This window comes from Cotesia typhae, unplaced genomic scaffold (genome assembly GCF_013202065.1).
Source record: "Cotesia typhae breed Kobodo isofemale line unplaced genomic scaffold, CoteBio_Ctyphae contig_44, whole genome shotgun sequence".
Lineage (NCBI taxonomy): Eukaryota > Metazoa > Arthropoda > Insecta > Hymenoptera > Braconidae > Cotesia > Cotesia typhae.
In genome coordinates this window covers 321117-341308 of record NW_027423753.1, presented here as the reverse complement: position 1 = coordinate 341308, position 20192 = coordinate 321117, and the positions used below count along the sequence as shown (strand labels likewise).

Below are 20192 nucleotides of genomic sequence, written 5' to 3'. Positions count from 1 at the left end.
GTTTTCCGGAATGCGTCAGGAACGAGTGCCCGAGACTTCAACGGGTGACAACGTCATGGCAAGCACCACCCCGACGACGCCCGAGTTAACTTCTACTCAGACCCAGATAAATATTATTATCAGCAACTCTGGTGCTAGTAATAATATCATCACCTGCAACGATAGTAATGACAGCAATGAAGTTAATGAAGGTGACGTAGTACTGACGTCCACCAGTAATCACCAGCAGAGACTTGCACTTGATATACAGACCGACTCAGGTACGATACACTTTTTTTTTTCCCGTATTTATATTATTGCCAAGCAGCATATCCACTTTATCCAGTCTGCTGCTCTATGTAAATCTATATATATATATATATATATATATATATATATATATATATATATATATATATATATATATATATATATATACTTGAATTATTTTCTGAGAGTGAGAGGAATTTATGCCCGACATCGCATGCTCTAGCGGGATCTCACTCTCACTTTTATTCACCAGGCCTTTTGTCGCTCTCGGGACACGCTCTTTGTTGTCTGTCGTTCGCCATCCCCTTCTACTGGACTCCCCTCCATAAGAAACTCCATTCTGCTTCTCAGAGCAGAGGCTCCTGGTCTGCTCTTGCTCTTAAAAATTTTTAACATCCAGCTAAATAAAATCCAGACACTTTTTTAAATTATTTTTATAAATTATATTAATTAACAATCTTAATTCTCTTGCATTTATTTGTTGGGGAAATAAATGCAAGTAGTTGTAATTATTTTTTATGTTTATTCGAGTTTATTGATGGAGTGGAGTAACAAAGAGATTAAACTTGAGTTCAATTAAAAAAAATTACAAGAATTTAAACTGATGAATGACTTTTTATTTGCGCTGGTTAAATTTTATATAATGGTTTATTGTATGTATACACTGCATTACATATCACACATCATATATGTATGTATATACATTTTGAATATTTATGTATTTGTGTAGATATTGAAAGGGATAAAAATGCAACGAAATCTAGGTCAGACTGACTGTGAAATCGAGGATGATTATTTTCATTTTGTCAACTTATATACCCCTATATCATATATATATATATATATATATATATATATATATATATATATATATATATATATATCATAGTATGTAGGTGAAAATTTAAAAGAAAAAATATGAGGGTATTTATTTATATTTAAACTGCAGTTAAATAAAATTTTCTCAAGTGAAAGGATAAAACAATTAATTGTTTTTAGTTAAATAAAAATAATTAGGTTATTGTAATTGATTAAAATATTAATAGCAAAGAGGAAATACGGGTTGTCTATTAGAAGAACGTAAGTAGTAGGGACTAAATATAATAATCTGGAGTTTTAATAAAGTTATCGGTGACGTTTATCAAATCTATTTAAATCACTGCTTTCAAATGCGCCAGTTATTTCGGTGGGTTTGTTTATTGATAACTCGTACTAAGCACGTACATGTGTCGTTATATAAAACTAGGCTTATTGTACGTACATAGAGTATGATCTGTTTATAATTAAAATTATAATTAGATAAGCGATAAAGCCCTTTTCTATCCAGGCATTGATGCAAATAATTGATTCCCGCTGTTCGAGGATTTCTTAATAATTTAAAATAAATTTAACTTGAATACGTTACATAATTCATTTTAATTTTACAAATAATTAAAAGGAAAATACGGCAAGTATTTTAAAAATTTATTTAACGTAAATATGTACTGTCGCGTGGCGTTCCCAGCGTGAAGTTAAGGAAAATAAATATAATAAATGAGGGTAAACTGTAAACTTTGAAGAATTTATACACAGAAAGACGTTATTTATTTTAGGTAACAACAGATGGAAAAATCGAGTTACATTTTCGGCTGTAAAATACAGAATTGCGACATCTTTATGGAGGGTCTCTCTAAATATTTGTAAGAAACAAGTCTAAATCCTGCTGGGAAATTACACGGTTACGAAAAATATTTACCTAGTTGGTATCCAGCTGGGACGGTGACAATTCTATAGACAATATCTACCTGCAATGCACGCGTCAATTGCACTTGTTGCGCTTTCGAACAAGCAAATTCGCCCCTGCTCTCGTGCCACCCCTCGGTCTGCTTCGGCCTACCCCTTGTATTATATTATATCTTGTACCTCTGCCAAACAGCTCACAAGTCTATTTATCTCAATGTCTTATTATACTCTCTCGAGTTTCCATTATCTCGTACCCGTGTTTCCCATTTTCACGGTTCTACTCTCAGAAAAATATAAAAATCCATCAGTTGCAACAGTAAATCATCATTATCCCGGTTATAGCCTGTCGGCACCCTCGCAGGGGCATTCTCTCCTCAAAATGAGAGATGTTGCGTGCCCTAACGGAAAATGTCAAATACATTATATTTATTCTTTTATTCTTTTCTACCTTACTTATTATTGTGTTTTACTTTATTTATCTTTATTATACACGTGGCTCACATATTTTATGTCTTAATTTTACGTTACTACCAAAAGTACATTTTTTTTTTTATTACTCTATAAATTTAATGTTATATTTTTTTTTCATTGTTTCTTATATTTTGATCTAATAATCAATTAAAATTAGTCCAAAATCAATTAAGATTGCATTAGTAAATTTGTGTCACACTAATTACTTTTTTATTGCTAAAGATATTTTTTTTTTTATTAAATAGCTTATACATAATTTAATAGAGATAATTAAATTTATGTTATTTTTTATTCAGTCAGAAAAATAATGTTTTTTATTATTTTAAAAAATTATCAGAGATATTAATTTTATTTTTTTCAATTGATAATTCTAAAAAATTTCACATCAACCTAAAAAATATTTATTATTAATAAATATTTACAAAATCATTTGATATTGAAAAATAATTCATGAAAAGTTAATAAAGCTGATTAAATACTGCCGATCATTCTTTAAAAATTTTAAATAACATTTCTGTACAAATTATCCTTTAAAAAATTTTCTCAATAAAAATTCTCCAACGGATTATTTCCAACAAAGGATCCTTAGTTTCTTTTTAAGAGTTTCGTCGCGTGTCATCCCTTCTCGGTCTTCCTCTTCCTCTTTATTAATGTCTTGAGTAGTGTCTCATTTATCTTTTGTCGGTCTCTTTATTTTATTTACTAAACAAGGAGCTCGTTTCTCACGGCTCAGCTGAACAATATTCGCCATAATGCTTCACACCATGTTCTCGTTCCACTTAAACCGTTCCTAAATAATATTCTCAGCGGTGTGCCCTAAAACTAAAATGTCCAGCTTACAATAATATTATAGAGAGTACATTGACAGCAAGTACAAGTAAAGTACAACAAGGAACCTGCCCGGTGCAGAATTTAACGCCCGATTTTACAGTACAGTCAGTTCTTTGTAAATATTGCGTGATTCATGACACTGTTGACCCAACTCTCTGTTGGGTGTCGAATTGTCAAGACCCTCTACACTCTGTTGGTACCTAAAATAAATAAAAAAAATAAGAAAAACAAAAATTATACACACAAATTTGATAATACGGCCGTTGTTCGTATTCGAGCTGAGGAATTCTCTCTTTTATTTTCTTATTTTCGGTCTCTCTTCCTCCGAGTATTTAAAGCTCACATTTATAAAATATATTTTTACTCAACATTTCGGAGCTCAATATAATAGCCGACATTATTCAAACCAGTTAAGTTATATGTTATGCAAAATATATATAAATGTCGGTTTTATTAAAGCTCGAACTAATATTTAACGAGCGAAAAGTCGCCCGCTTGTAAAAACAATAACAATCCAACGGGTTTTCTTTAAAAAAGAATTTTTTTTTTTTTCGACAAATATTTAATAATAAACTCCTACGCGTGCGTAAACGTGATTTTCCTTGCAAACTTAAACATTGCATTTGAGTTTGACCCAGTTTGATAAAAACTCACATTCGAACTCAATAACATTTTGCAGACTCATAATAATTATTAATTAAACTTTATTAACTAATCGTCTATCTATAATAATTTACAAATAATTTACAAATTACCCATAGATACAAATACTTTTCAAGTAGTCAATATACGTCATAGTTATTTTTATAAATATTTACCGATTACGTAATTATTTAATAATTAGTCACCTGATTGGATTTTCCGGCCTCATTAATTGACATTTTCCACGAAGACATTATTAGCTGACTGTTCGAGCGTGAAATAAAAAATTATATTCACCAATAAATTATTTTAAAATTATTATTATTATTATTATAAATATATTGAACAAAAAATCTAAATAATTTTACTCGATCGAGAAGTGTTTGAAATGTTTCAATTGGTGCTCTCACAGGTGGCGCGAACACTCACGTGTAGCTAGCTCATAAACTCCCATCATACATATAAAACTTATCAATATTTTTTATTGTTACTGACTTATCTATTAGCAGATATCTCAGCTCGTAAATTTACTGCAGAATTTATGTCTCGCAGTTGAATTTTCGTAAATCAATTTTTAAAAAAAAAAAAAAAAAAAAAAAAAAAAAAAAAAAAAAAAAAAAAAAAAAAATGTAAATAAAAAAAAAATTCAAATTCCGCGCCATTGTAAATTCGTCCATTTTAAGGCACAAAAAGGGTCTATTAGCTGCCGCCATTTCGGCGTACCAGTTTTATGACAAATTCGATTGGGTAATAGCGGTTCTCCGTGAAGTAATACTCTCGGTGTACGCGGGACACGGTCCGTGGTTTTTAATACGCGTCCTACTTTCCGCTATCTCGCGAATAAGTATATAAAGTACAAAGTATTTGTACGTATAGTATTAGGCATAAAATAACACTACCACACTTGCGAGGAAGAAAGATCGGGTATCTTCGGTAAAAATCGTGCGTGGTTCGTATTTCACATTATTATATTTATTATTACTATTATTATTATAATTATTGCACAGAAAAAGTGGCATGCGCAACAGCGATTGAAAAAATGACCGAGCCGCGACGCTAGCGCTTAGCCGGCCCGGAGAATTTGTATAAGTGTTTGTATTTTTATCGCAGCGGGAAATAAATTTTTCGAATGGGTAGTGGGGAGGTAAGCGTACAGTATGAACGGGAGATAAAGCTTGTGTTACATTTTACACACAGCAAAGGCTGAAAGGCTGAAGACTAAAAGAGCGAGCACACAGATAAAAGTTGCCAGTGGCGTCGATACAAATCGGTGTGGTATAGCCAACCGGGAGAAGGATTGAAATTGAAAGTGGCTTGTTCCACTGGCCCACTGACCTGATTACCCACTGACAATGACATGAATCCTTGGTTACCGCCACGGCGCTTCTCGTCGCGTTCAAGCTCCCTCGAGGTTACACGCGCGTCTCCCTCAGGGACACTCCGCACTTCAATACAGGGCCAACTACCATCTACCGACTGCAAATAAATTATTTTAAAATTCCACGCATCCTCCGCTGCATCCCCGTCCACTTTAATGCTGCTCTTTACTCCTTACTCTCCGCTCCGCTCCGCACAAACTCAAACTCCGTTTCATTTTTTCCTTCCGGTATAATGCCTCCGATACGACACAACTACTATTTACTTTATCACTTACATATTTATTTATCGTCATTATTTCATTTTTTTGAGCACGAGGCCAACCGGTTTGAGTTTTATTCAAAATGCAGTATGCTAATTTATTTTTGCTAAAATTATAATTAACTCTGATTTAAATAATTAAAATGTTATGATAGGTTATGTATTATTCACTTTCGGGGGACTTTTATTCTTATTATTTATTTATTTATTTTTTTTATTTATTTATTTATTTATTTATTTATTTATTTATTTATTTATTTTTTTTGTTAAGTAGGTCGAGGTTTTTTGCCATCTACATCATTTATTACAATGCGTTTGGACAATAGTCAGGCAATCCGTAATTAACTGTACAATATTTAAATATCATACTGGAATTTAATAGACCAGACTGCCCAGAAATTCCTTTAATCTTTTCCTAAGATAATCTAATGTAACATAGTCGACATTCTCGGTAAGGTCGATGTGTAGGCGGCTCAGATCTACTCTACCTACGTTGTAATATGCAATCATCACTCGGATAAGTGTCTTTATTACCCAAAAAGACGGCTGGGAATTTTAAATTATGTAGGATATGATTTAGAAATTTTTTTATTAAAAAAATTTATTTTATATAAACTTGACAATTTTAAGAATTTTTTTTTCTAAGTTTGATAATACTAGCCGGGCCAAAAGTTGATGTATTAAAATCGTATGCCCATATAAAAAGCAATCTTTGCTATTTCTAACGGCATTGTCTTTTTGAGTCATAGGTTTTATTATTCAGGACACGAGACATCAGCTGGAAGATCCAAAGCAAAGAGAAATTGTCTGGAATAGATCGATGCTTGAATAAACTCGTATCTCATATGAATAAATGTTTAATGGATCTAAATAACCTAGATTTTTATAAAATTTTGCATTTTATAATAAATCACGAGAATTAAAAAGTTAGTTCTCGATTGCGCAACAAAATCATTAAGATATATTGATGTAATTACAAATTTTGCGCAATAATTAATTTTAGATTTATATTAGTCTTTTTTTTAATAATTTTTGTTGGGACATTAGTATTGAGTAAGGCCAGTGTTTAACAAGTAGATAAAAGATTAGAAATTGAAATATATATGTGTGTAATAAGAGTACAAAAGATGTAATATGGATATTTGTGTATTTGTATGAGGAGATATGGATGAGATAAAACGTCCGGGATATTTTAGAAGAACAGAGAAGGAGATAAAATATATTTTATTTGAAAATATATCTTTCGAATGCACATACACGTATTTAATATATTACACGGGCTTACTCTCGCTTTCGGCATAAAGATTCGGACGCTCAGATGTTGCTCAACGTTTTCTCAACCGTAAGTCTAACACACAGACACATAAATAAATTTATTTACCTGGATGGGTGTTAGTACACCAAGCTCACCAACACATCCTCGCCACCAGAAGTAGAAGGAGCTCACGTATTATTTCATCCTATATATATATATATATATATATACCGTTCAGGAGATATATACACTCTGTTCGAGCCGCCTACTTTCGCTAGTTTGCGTAAGATTATATATGTATTCGGTTATGTTAGCTAATGCCCACTGGGGCATTTGCTGAAGCTTAACTTTCTTATTATAATAGACACTTTAAATCTTCCGAAATTTTTTTCACATATTCGTTCCATATCTATCTATCCTAATTTTACCGCTTTTTGTATCTCTACACGGTTTATTCTCAAAATGTTAAAACAATTCTAACGTTTCTAATTTTTTTTACTTAATTTTGGTAATTATGCCGAACTGAGCCTCTCTCTATTTTTTACTACATTGAAATCTTTTCAATCTGTTAAATAGTTCCGCAAAGTTTTTAATCTTGAGGTAAAATAGTGAGAAAAAATCATTACAAGGTTTTCAGGCCAAACAGTCAATTAGTTAATTTTTTTTTTTTAGAAACACACAACCGAAAATTAATTTTTTAACGATTAAGAAAGTTTATTACTTCAAATTTCTCTTCTCCTGCTAAAAAAATCAACAAATTCTTCCAACTCAAACTTAAGAATAAATTGCAGTACAAAACATAAATAAGTATTATGTTATCTAGTTTAATACTGACGTCGAACGGCCGAGTATGATCGTTGAAGTCTAGTACACCAAAGTTCGTGAGTTCGCGCCTGACGTTCAGTCCACTATACTATCGAAGAAATAATTTTTTTTTCTTCATTAATTTAAAAATCAGTCAGAATAATTTTGAACAAAATATTAGAACAAAACGATTAAAAAAAAAAATAATTATAATTATAATTGAATAAAATACAGTATTAAAGTTTTTGGAAGGCTTGGACCACCTATAGTGACACAATCTCGTTTCCCAACCCTGCGTACCCCTTCACCTTGCGATGGTTCCTCGCCCGTGGCCCTCGTCCCCTTTGGGCTTACTATTCTTCCTCGACTCTCTACTTTTAGCCCGCCTCCGCCTCACTCCTCTTTCCTGTCCACGTCGATGACGAAAGATTCGAAACTTTCTCAAGCAGGCCCCCAAATACTAAGTACGCCCGCGATTGCCATCACTTAGAAACAAAGTTAACTTTGTCAAACGCTTCTATAGTAGTTGCTCTCTCATTTTTATTTTTTTAATATTCTAATATCATATTTCAATCCTCTATTCATCACTTTGGCCCACGCGCTAAAAATTTCTTAAACAGGTTTTTCTAACTACTCATCTTAAATTAATCCGATCGAATAATTCGATACATTTTAAATTAAAAAGATTAAATCTTTATTGAAGCAAATCCAATAGAAATAAAAGTTAAAAATGATTATTCAAGTACAATTGTGTTTGCTTGGTGTGGCTCAGGGTAATCAATAAATAAAATACTGAGAAAAAGCAATTAGATTTTAAATAAAAAAATATTTTACGATAAATCAATAAAATTGTCCTTGCTAATAAGATGGTATTTGTTATCTAAGTGAAGTCAGCACTAGTCAATACTAAATACTTATCTACAGTGACAATAAAAATTTTTCTAGTAATTAAATTCACTTTTTCAATGAAAATTTTAAATATTAAAAATATGAAAAAATTATAAGAAATTTTATCGTATCCCGCATCCTTTAGCTAGAATAAAAATCCAAAGTAAAAGTTCTAAAAAATTCTTACAAGTCCAAAAAAAACGCATGAATAAATTATTTAATTTATTTTTAATAGACAATTTCTTGATTAAAAAATTAAATTTAAAAATGTTATATGTTCCCTCCGTTAAAAGAGATCCCAGCATAGAAGGCAGTCATTACTTTACAGGGGACTTTGCTAAAAATACCATTTACCATCGCTATCGCTATCACTATCACTGTCACGATAACTGTTACCATTAAAATTACTATCACTATCATTGGGATGATCACTGCACAATAACAACAATCACCCCATCCATTCCATTTCGTGGGGAGGTCAGCGAGTAGTTAAGTGGGTCTCGACCATTCGGTTAGTGTGTCATGGCGTACTTGCTATTGAATAAATTTAATCTCAATACCAGCATTAATAACTACTTGTCATATAGAATGCAACTATGCTGCATTAATAAAAAATAACATCGACCTTTTCGTTATTTATATTATATATATTATTATCATCATCATCATCATTATCATTATTATCCATAGTTCTTATTATTATTTAATCGCTAAATTTAATTTCAATCGATTCATTAATTATTTACCGTTTCTTTTAAATCCCTCTATATATTCTAACTATTTTTTTTTTTTTTGCTATACAAGCTTACTTGGTTTTTACATTCGCGCTGTTTTTTATTTTATCTATTACATAAACAAACACGTAACTCATTGTTTTATTTTTTCGATCCATTTGTTTCGCAATTACATCTACACCGGCTATTGGTTATTATTATTTTTGAATTCCTATTGGGTATATTATTTATTTTATTGTTTTACATTATGTGCGAGGAGAGTATGAGAGATAATTCATATAATTGTAACAGCGTTACACGATTCCAGTTGTTAATGTCTCCGAAATGAAACGGATCGAAGTATCGAGCTCAAGGTTGAGAGATACTTCCCGCCCCTTCTCTATGCTTTATATATTCATATATATAGATATATATCTATATAGGTATAAAGTCTTGAAGTCGGCCACCATGTCGATATTGCGCATGTGCGCGGGCTAACTGATCGTAAATTTATAATTCAAACCATGTTATATGTTATATGTTTGTATTCCGAATAGCAACCAAATTTGGAATTACTCTCTTTGATAATTTAAAAAATAATTTTTTTAAACTGTCTTTTTGGAAGGTTTTTTTCTGTAGGAAATTAAATTTTCTATAAAAAAAAAAAAAAAATTGGAGATGATTTTTTTTGTATTATTAATAATTGATAAAAAATTTTGAATTGAAAGTTTTACATTCAAAAATTGAATAAAGAAACTACTATTATTATTATTATTATTATTATTATTGTTATAAAATATAAATGAAAAAAGATAATAAAAGTAAAAGTCGGGCTAATGTAATGTAATAATAATTTAAATAATGATAATAATGAGCAACATAAAGAGGAACAGAGCACGTGTGGTAACGACAGATTACGGTGGATAAGAATGTATGTCTAGTTTAGTGGGCAAGTAGGTCGCGAGGGAAACCGATGGATTGCGCAACGTCACACGCTGTTCCAGTGTTATACAACTATTGACTCACCGGATTAACAAGTAAGTAGGCTGTGCTATGAGTGAAAACGAAAGCTGCTGATACACGGCCGCGAGACCAAGATAATCGTAATCCGTGAACAAAATCTCTTTTGAAATCAAATATCATTATATTGAAAAATCGTAAAACCCTTTTCTCCTCATACGTACTTTTTATTTTTTTACATCTTGTTTTTTTAACCACGAAATTAAAAAATTCTCCAACTCTTACTTTTGCCGTCCGTAAATTCCAATATTTTAAATCTATCGGGGTTAAAAATATATAAATAATTTCCAAGTTATGTCATTTATAAGATGTAATATATATTATTGCACTGACATAGAACATAGAATACTAATATATTATTGAACGGTATATATGTATATATAAGGTAGACAGACTCAAAATATATATATACAGTACAGGAGTATTTGGTTCATAGGTCAAAGCATAATTTAACGTATCATTTATCAATGATGAATAGACACGACAGTCGCTGTATTATTCTCATTAATATATATATATATATATATATATATATATATATATATATATATATATATATATATATATATATATATATATATATACGACCTGCAATTTATAATAATAATAATTCTACTAAACTATAAGTATGACTATAAGAGCTATTCAATTTTTTCTACACTACTTAACATTGTTATAATCATAATGATGACGATGATGATAATGATAATGATTATTATTACTATAAAGAATATATTTATGTCTTGACCCACCTCAATTATTATCGTATTTAATTAACATGAGAACTTAAAGCGACTCTAGTAATAATTTATAAATGTAAAATCGAGGGTGAGTGACAATGCAGATGAGCGTGATGCGTAATTTTATTAACAATTATCTCATAACCTCTGTAGTTTTCAGCAATTATTTATTATTTACAGTCAATAAATAATCATTTATCATAACGGGTTGTGACAGTTTTATCATCTAAAGTAATAATTAAATAATAATAATATGCATCGAGTTGAATTGAAGGTAATACAAGTCTGAGAGTAATTTTATTTTTTTTAAAACCGACCTGCCTCAAATATGCTGCGGTTTGGTTAAATACATACAAGCAGTATAAGCGATGAATAATCGCCAGATAAAGAATCCGAGATAAAAAAAAAATATTTATATAAATTTAATTACTAATTTCATCGAAATTGTAATTATTATAATTTTTAATTACAAACAACAGATTAGTGATTGTAATAATATTTTATTTTGATACTATTTATACCCAGAAAGTGAAAAATAATTTTGGAGCAGTCGATAAAAATTTTCTGAATGGGAGAAAAGACTGAGTGTGAGTTGAATTTTAGATAAACTAGCATTAGATCGATAACGCTGACACAGTTACCGAGTAAACCTGGCCTAGTTTCAAAATTACTTCACTATACACACACATATACATATATATTTATTTATTTATTCTCCATTTAAGCCCGGCACGTGCATTATCTTTCGGCGCAAGTACTACATACAACAATTAATGCTTTTATCTATCTATAGGTTTTATTAAATATATGCTCGGGTATTCTTCTTTCTTTTTTTATCTTTACATATATCTGTGGTAATTTCTGTCAATAAAAACTATGGGTAACCATATTTTTTTTTTTTTTTTTCGTTACGAGAATTATGTAACGATCCAAGTGTTTGATATCTGTAATTATTTTTACAAATTACCCCTTTTATTGTTAGTTCGATGAGCAGGTGCGGTAATTTAATTTTTTTTATGGAAATTTTATTAGCAAAAATTTCTTATTATAAAATATTTTTTTAAATAATTATCTTGAGTAATATTAATAATAATTTTGGAGTTATTATGTTTGTTACTTTGTATAGACAAAATTTCTAGAGGCAAAAAAATTTTTATTCAATTTACCGTTTGATATTAAAGGCAATTTACATGGGGAAAGAGTAACACGGTACTAATCCTATAAATTGAGGTGAAGTAGAAATAAAATAAAGCAGAGAGTAAGAAAATAATAATAATAATTACAATGTGGATGATAAAAAATAAAAAAATGTGAGGGAGGTAAAGTGAGAATTTAAAACACAGCGACTACATCACATCACGAGTATATATATATATATATATATATATATATATATATATATATATATATATATATATATATATATATATATATATAAAAGTATAGAGTAGAGGAAGCTTCGGTTTCTCGCGACGGGAGAAATTGTGTCAAGGGCACACACTACGGCTGCGTACACCAAGGTACAGTCGCTAACAATTTTATATTTTATTTCATTTTATTATATACACGGTGTATGTTCCCATCTACAGCCATTTTTTTCGACTTTGTTCGAGTAGTATTTTACAAGCTCGAATCATCATATAAATAAATAATAATATTGATATTAACAATATTAACAGTAATACTCCTTTTGCAATATTTTATTAGATTTTATTATTTATATAAAATATAAATAAAAAACAATTTATGATTATTGTTATACTGTTGCTTATTTATATTCATATGCGTACAAAGAGTGTAAGAGAAAGATAAAAATTATTCCGTGTGTGAACTCCATAAAGGCGTCACGCCTTGCTAAGCAGAGGGCCCTCCTTGATCCAAATTCCAGGCTTGGGTCGCGGGTTGCGGGTGCAGGTCGCGGGTAAGGGGTTGTAGGCTCCACATATTCACATATCCTCCCAACATATACAGCAAATAAAGCCTAGTCTCATACATTGAATCTCATTACTCAAAATATCCGCGAGTAACAGTGTGAGAATATGAGAAAAACCGGGACTGACGCCGCTGCGTGTCTTTTTATTTAATATACATATATATTTATGTATTAAATATAAACGAATTAAATGTTGGTGTAGGTTAAAAGTGAGGATATAAATTTAAAACTCACGCACAAGCCAAGCCCCTCGCCTGAGATAAACTTTAGCACACACTTTGGTTTTTTTTTTTTTTTTTTAACGATTTTAATGGACTATCAAAATTATAAATACGTTTCATTTATTTTATTTGTTTATTTATCTTATTCTTACTTCTCCCAGTAATCAGTGTATTTTATTTACATTGATTTGGAGATAGTAATAGTTTTGTAATTACAAGCAATAGTTATGCCGATTACGCATTCTATATTCTGGATATGACTTTTACAAGCGAATTATAAAAGTATATACTTGTCACGGGTCGGTTGACATTCCTAGCTGAGCCGGAGATCTAAGGGATATATTATATTATCCTCCTGTTTTTTATATATATATATATATATATATATATATATATATATATATATATATATATATATATATATATATATATATGAGATAACAATAAAATTACACTACATTATTTTAATATATACCTTACAAGTAAAATTATTTTTTTTATGGTCCAAATTTACTTTAGAAATTTTTTTTTTTAACATTTGGAGCTCTAAAATAATTATTATTATTTTTGAAATAAAAATTGAAGATAATTATGAACTTTCCCTTATTATTTTTTATTCTTTAGAGTGACGGTCGAAACAAAGGACTAGTCCCAAACCTCGAATCCTTTTGTTGCCGAGAAGGATTTTTATTTCGCTTTACAAAGAATAAAATAATTAATATTTTGTCAATATGGAGCAGATTAGTCGAATACAATCAAGAAGAAAACGATAACGAAACCGGAACACTAGTACGTGTTGTAGGCAGTATTGGTTTAGGTGCATTATAGTATCGCAAGAGTTAATACAAGAAATATATATAACTATAGTTTTATATAAATATATGAATATATAAATATATGAATATATAAATATATATACTACGAGGGACAACGCGAGTTCCGCTTCGTCGCACCACGCCCCGACAACTTTGACTGCATTATAAAGCACATTGTGTACAGACAATTGCTCTCCACTTCACTCCACTTTATGCATACTATGTACTCTCATACACATAATATTCGTGTCATTTATGTTTATTTACTTCGGATAGTTCTAGTTATATATAGTTATACTCTCGTGTCATAATTATATACATTCATGCTTTATAATGCTTTAGTTAAATTAATTTTTATCTATTTCCTTAAAACTTTTGTTTAATAATAACAATTGCGATACTCTGATAATTATTTAAATTTATTTTCATAATAATAAAAATAAATTTTTTTAAAATAATTATTCTTAATATTTTAAAACTCCAAATATTAAAAAAAAAAATTTCTGATGTAAATTTGGACTTAAAAAAAAAAATATTAAAATTGGAAAAAAAGTAAATAATGAAGGTTTCGAGTGAGGGATTTATTTAAATATTAAAACTTAAAAAAAGTAAAGGATAATAATAATTATTTATTTATCGGAATTTATGTTGGAAACGGCTAAAGGCTACCTGTTATTCTGCAGCCGTCAGCCTATTTATATCGGCCTAGATTCCACTTTTACATCGTATGGCATGCCGCGGTAAAAGAACCAAGCATTCAGGTATAAACATTTTATAAGAAATGTTAAAGATTCTCACGCTATTATATTTAACAATATTTATGCCTATAAATATCAATAAAGATGAAAATTTATTAGCGGTCCTTTTTCCTTTTTATTTCGAAGCTCGCCAAGATAAGACCAAAACCCAGTAGAAAAAATTAATCAAGTAGAGTTTTGTATTTGAAAAAAGTTTTATCAGACCAGCGGCCAGGTTGTGTGAAAATTTTGAACTTGATGCAGCTACTGGTTACTCGGGTACTCAGTGCTCAGTACATAGCACACTTGGTACAGAAGTGCAGTGCAACCAGCCATGCGGCGGAGGCTTTCGTGCGTGGAATAGGCTCAAGGCTGCGCGCCGGCGTAACACTCGTCGAGTTACACTACTACTTACTTACTTACCTTTATTGTACATAATATTTATAACTCATACTTGTACTCATACCGTACTAACACTATTTTACTCTCAAGTCGCTATAAAAAAATATATATATATATATATATATATATATATATATATATATATATATATATATATATATATATAATATCACTAGACAATTTATTAATCGATAGATTTTTAATTAGAAAATTATTTATTATCATACCTATCAGCCTTTTAGCTCTATTATTTTTATTCATTAATTGATTAACTAATTCATGGATTTTTTTTTTTTTTTTACTAGTTTAATTAAAACTTGTGATAAATTATTTTTCGTAGTAATTTTATTTTTAGTTTAATTAAATTTCTTTTTATTATTAAATTAAAAAATTTTTATCCAACAGAAAATAATTGATCAATTCTTTTGAATAAAATAATTAATTAAATTTTTCATTTAAAAAAATTAACAATTAAAGTTTTCCCAGAAAAAAAAAAAAAAGTACAAGCAGAATAAATAATTAGGATGTATAAATATATATTATAAATATATGTACGTACCGGTAGAAGAGGCCGGAACTGCAGTCTAGTAATCGTACGTCGAGTGCGCAGAAATCTCAAGTAAAGTTATTCTCTTCTTCACCTCTTTTCTCTTATTCACTAACAATTTTCATTACATTACATTTTGTGGAGTCTCTTTGCCTCGGCTCCTTATCTCCCCGTCTCATTTCCTCTTTCCTCTTTACTCTTTACTCTTTAATCGGTACAGTACACGGATCCGAGGTAGATATAGAGGCACCCGACCAAGGATCTTGCGAAAGCGGCAAATTACCTGCAGTACCTCTGTAATTTTCTCCATAAAAATACGACTTTTTTTAAATTATTGCCTTTGCTCCAGCATATTGTATTACTGAACCTTTAAATCCCAGATAGTTAATATTAAGTCCCCACTGATTTTGTCCCAACTGTTTCAACTTCAACTTCACCCGGCTGATATATATATTACATGCTATATAGAGTTGTACTATTCAAAAATATGCAGTGAGTTAATAATACAAGCACGTGGTGGGTAGTTATATATATCCTATGTGCGATTGCAATATGTACATATTATATGTATAGATGTAGACTAGAGGGACTAGTGTAGAGCTATATTAGAGGAAAGTGCACGAGGGAAAGAGGGAAAGAGCCACCGTTTCGGTCAAGGGTACTATAACTGGGTCACTAATATAAATAGCTCCTTAACTATTAAAAAAACAAACAATTTTTAATTGTTGCTAATAATAATTTATTTTTTTTATTGATTATTTATAAATTCAATTTAAAAATTTTATAGAAAAAAAATTTAATTTATTAAATGTTTCTTTAATTGAGTTGAATGTAATTATTCGCTCAAATTGAATGATTTTTAAATAGATGCATTATTTAAAGAAGCTGGTTTAGGTAATGAATGAAAAATTAGGAATTTGTAGAAATAACTGTTTCTTGATCTATAATTTTATTCAACAGATATATTGTCATGATAAAGTAAGCTACTCTACATATTATTGCTATAATTATCATAATTAGAATCCCCCAAAGAATCATTTTCACGATGTAACGATAGTCAGTTTCTGTTTCAAGTTCCGTGGTTTCCATTTTCTTTTTAATTTCAGTGGTTAATTCAACAAATATAAAATACTTTCTTTCTAATAAATAGATATTTCTATTTAAATTTATCGTAAATTGACTAGACAATCACCAGAAACCTAGATATGAACAATTAACAAATTAATCATCTAATAAGTACCGAAATATAAAACGAATGCATAAGCATGATTTAAAAAAAAAAAAAAAAAAAAAAAAAAGTGTTATTTTGATTAAATAACGATTTGGTAACAGGTATTAAATAATAAAAAAGCGGTAGGATGAATAAAAAGTGCATTAGAGAGAAAGTTATTAAATTTCACTCTCGAGATTACGCTTTAATGTTATTTTCTCTTTCTCTTTCTCATCGATGCAGTAATTGTAAAAGTATTACAGTAAATAGAGGAGTAGGTCGCGTCTCACCTCGTCACTGCTTTTACTTTCTACCGTACATTACATTAAAGTGTAGATCGAAATTGAGAGTAAATTCTGTACGAGAAAGAAAGTCATTACACACTTACCCGATGGCAATGGTATTAGTTATTTTTATTTAACTATTTACTATTACGTTATACCGGTATTATCTTGTGTAATAAATGAATATTTAAATAAAAAGTTTGTTTTTATTTATTATCTTGCCGCTTAGCTGTGTAATTATGTATAAATAGACAGACCTTGTCATTTTTATTTTTATTATTAAATCTCTTAATATTAATTAATTCCAATAATTATTGTCTTCATTATTTTATTTTATGTTTTCTATTAATAAACAATTTATATATTGTTAGAAGATATTTTATCGCTGTGATAACAACGATGATAAAGTATGTAGGTCAATTTGATATACCAGTGACCTAATTTTTTTGCAAAGTTAAGAAAATAAATTGGATTAGTTTTTTTTTTTAAGATTTATTTTATCGATAGTCCTATTTTTTTTTTTTTTTTTGTTTAATACGTACAATATTGAACTTTATTTTTCAATAAATCAATTAAATCGCAGCCCGTATCAGAATCTAGTTCTGATAAAAAAAAAATTATCAAGCCAATATTTATCGACGTATTAATAAATATTAATTAGAATAATTAGGACTAATTGACCTGTAAATTGATTAGCAACAGTGTGACCCTTTTATTGATGTAACTAAAAAATGAATTTTAATTGTTAATTATTTTTAAAATGAACAAAAAATCGATGAGCTAAAGCAGTAACGTGTAACGTGTCCAAAGTAGAAAGCAGTAAAATGTAAAATGCAAATGCAGAAGGCTACGATCTGCAATGAGGGTTAAGTAAAAGTGATGATGTAAAAGGTGAAGAGTGGAGAATAAAAAGTGATAAAAGAAGAAATGTTGATAGCGAAGAATAGCGAAAGAGAGCAAAATAATAGAAGGAATAGATGTGGTGTAGACGGTGACCGCTGAATCGGCGCTGATAATAATAGCCGGATGATAAATAGAAATGTGTTGGGTCGAGCCTCAGCCGACCCTACGCTTGCGCCGACTCGTCAGACGGTTCTCATTGACCTAGTTACCCGGTACACTTGACCGCACTCCACGTCTCACCTCATCGTTAAGATCCCCAGCAATCTTCAGCAGGTTCCTATGCTACCTATTCTCTTACATACTTGTACTCTATATATGTACGTACCAGCCCTTCAACTCCCTCCACCACATATAGCTACTCGTTATTTTTTACTTTTAACTTCTTACTTGTTAGTTCGTATTGCCATTATTCCCTTTTTACTTCATTCCCCTTGCATTCCCCTTCCATTCCGGATCACCACCGGAAGTAAACAGTAATACAATTATTGTTTATTAACTAAATTATTTTGATTATTGATTTTATTATTTTATATTTTATTATGATTGTTAATAATTGTCAAATCTAAAAAAAAATATTTAGAAAATTTATTTATATTTATTAGAAAGAAAGCAAAAATATTTTCTATCGAAATCGAAAATTCAAAGCATTGAATTAAAAATGGAAACGACGGGACTTATAACAGACTCTGAGGCTGATTATTTCGCGAAAAATTTAGTTCGGTGGGCAATAATTATAACAGTTGTTGGTATATTGCTTGTTGGAATCGGAGTTCTTATCGTGTGTCTATTGAAGAAAGATAAAAATGAAATAGTAATTACTCCCATGACTTCTGAATCTCCTCCTAAGTTTCCAACATACCTAAAGCCTGAATTAAATTTGCCATCTTCATCGGGTACTTCAAGTGGTAGTGCATCTGTGTCGGACAAAGGAAAATGATTACATATCAAATAGGAGAAAAAAAAAATCATTTAATAAATTAAATAAAAAAATATTTTATCCAAACCATTAATTATGTTAAATTTATTTTTATCGTCTACAATACAATTAAATTTTTATCATTGAAGTATTCTATATTTTTTACTTATTCTTAACCTTAAATTTGCAACGAAAAAAATTTTTTTTTTTATTTTATTGCCATTTATTAGAAAGAAGATTAATTTCAAAATAATAAATTTTAAAAAGAATTTTTAAGGGATTAAAAATGCAAAGGTCGGACTCTATTCTATTCATTCCATCAACGGTAACTCCACGCGTAAGATCATCAGAATCTAAACCTCCAAAACCAATATTTCCAGATTCATTTTCTATTAAAAATTTATTTATTTTAATGGTTTGTTACTTGTTCACTCTATTAATTATCAGTGCCGCAGTTTGGTACATTTTCTACCGTATAACTGAAAATGAAAGAGCATAAGCAACAGCGTCGGACGCCACAAAAGATGTTTAAAAAAATTAATCCAACCATCGATAAATTTTGTTTAAATTAATAACAATTGAATGCAATTAATGTAAAAAATATTTAATTAAACAATCGAACAAATTTATTGACAATTAACAATTTGATCTAAATAGACTTTAAATATTTAATTTTTTTTTTTTTTTTATTTTTTATTAATTTATCTGAAATAAATTGATAGCGCGAGACAATTAAAGTAATGGCTACTGGCCATTATTATTGTAACAATGACGTCAGATGTTAGTTCTAGATATATAAATATATATTTATAAATGCATTACAATATTAATATCGAATATTTATAACTTATATACGTGGACAAAAAAAAAAAAAAAAACCGTCATAGTAGAATTTAAATCAATACAAAAGCGACTCAAGTGTTGTCACTTTTTACAGCAGTTTCTTTAAACCGTATATATATAATGGAAAAAAAAAAAAAAAAAAAAAAAAATTCACTTGATTCTATAGAAAAATTATTAAACTAAAAATTTTATTTAATTCAGCTAAAAAAAACTCTTTAAAATGATTATCTCATCTCAATAATTTTTCTTTAGCATCAAGTTAATTTTTGCCCGTAATTTTCTCGAGCAGTAAAATTTATTTATGGTAATTGTGTTTGTTATGGCAGCAATTGACTTATTTACGTGAAAATAAATTTTGTTAGGGACAACAATTTAGTTTTATTTCCGTTGCGAATTGCATACAATTGG

General features: G+C 29.4%; 1 protein-coding gene across 1 annotated transcript in view; it reads left to right on the top strand.

Moving 5' to 3' along the window:
• The first annotated feature begins 5 nt into the window (after positions 1-5).
• Positions 6-20192, top strand: part of Ftz-f1 (ftz transcription factor 1) — a 40152-nt gene continuing 19965 nt past the window's right edge. Inside the window, exon 1 of the mRNA XM_074245314.1 lies at positions 6-260. Coding sequence (XP_074101415.1) covers positions 11-260 — 250 coding nt within the window. The 5' untranslated portion in view covers positions 6-10. The remainder of the gene's footprint in view (positions 261-20192) is intronic.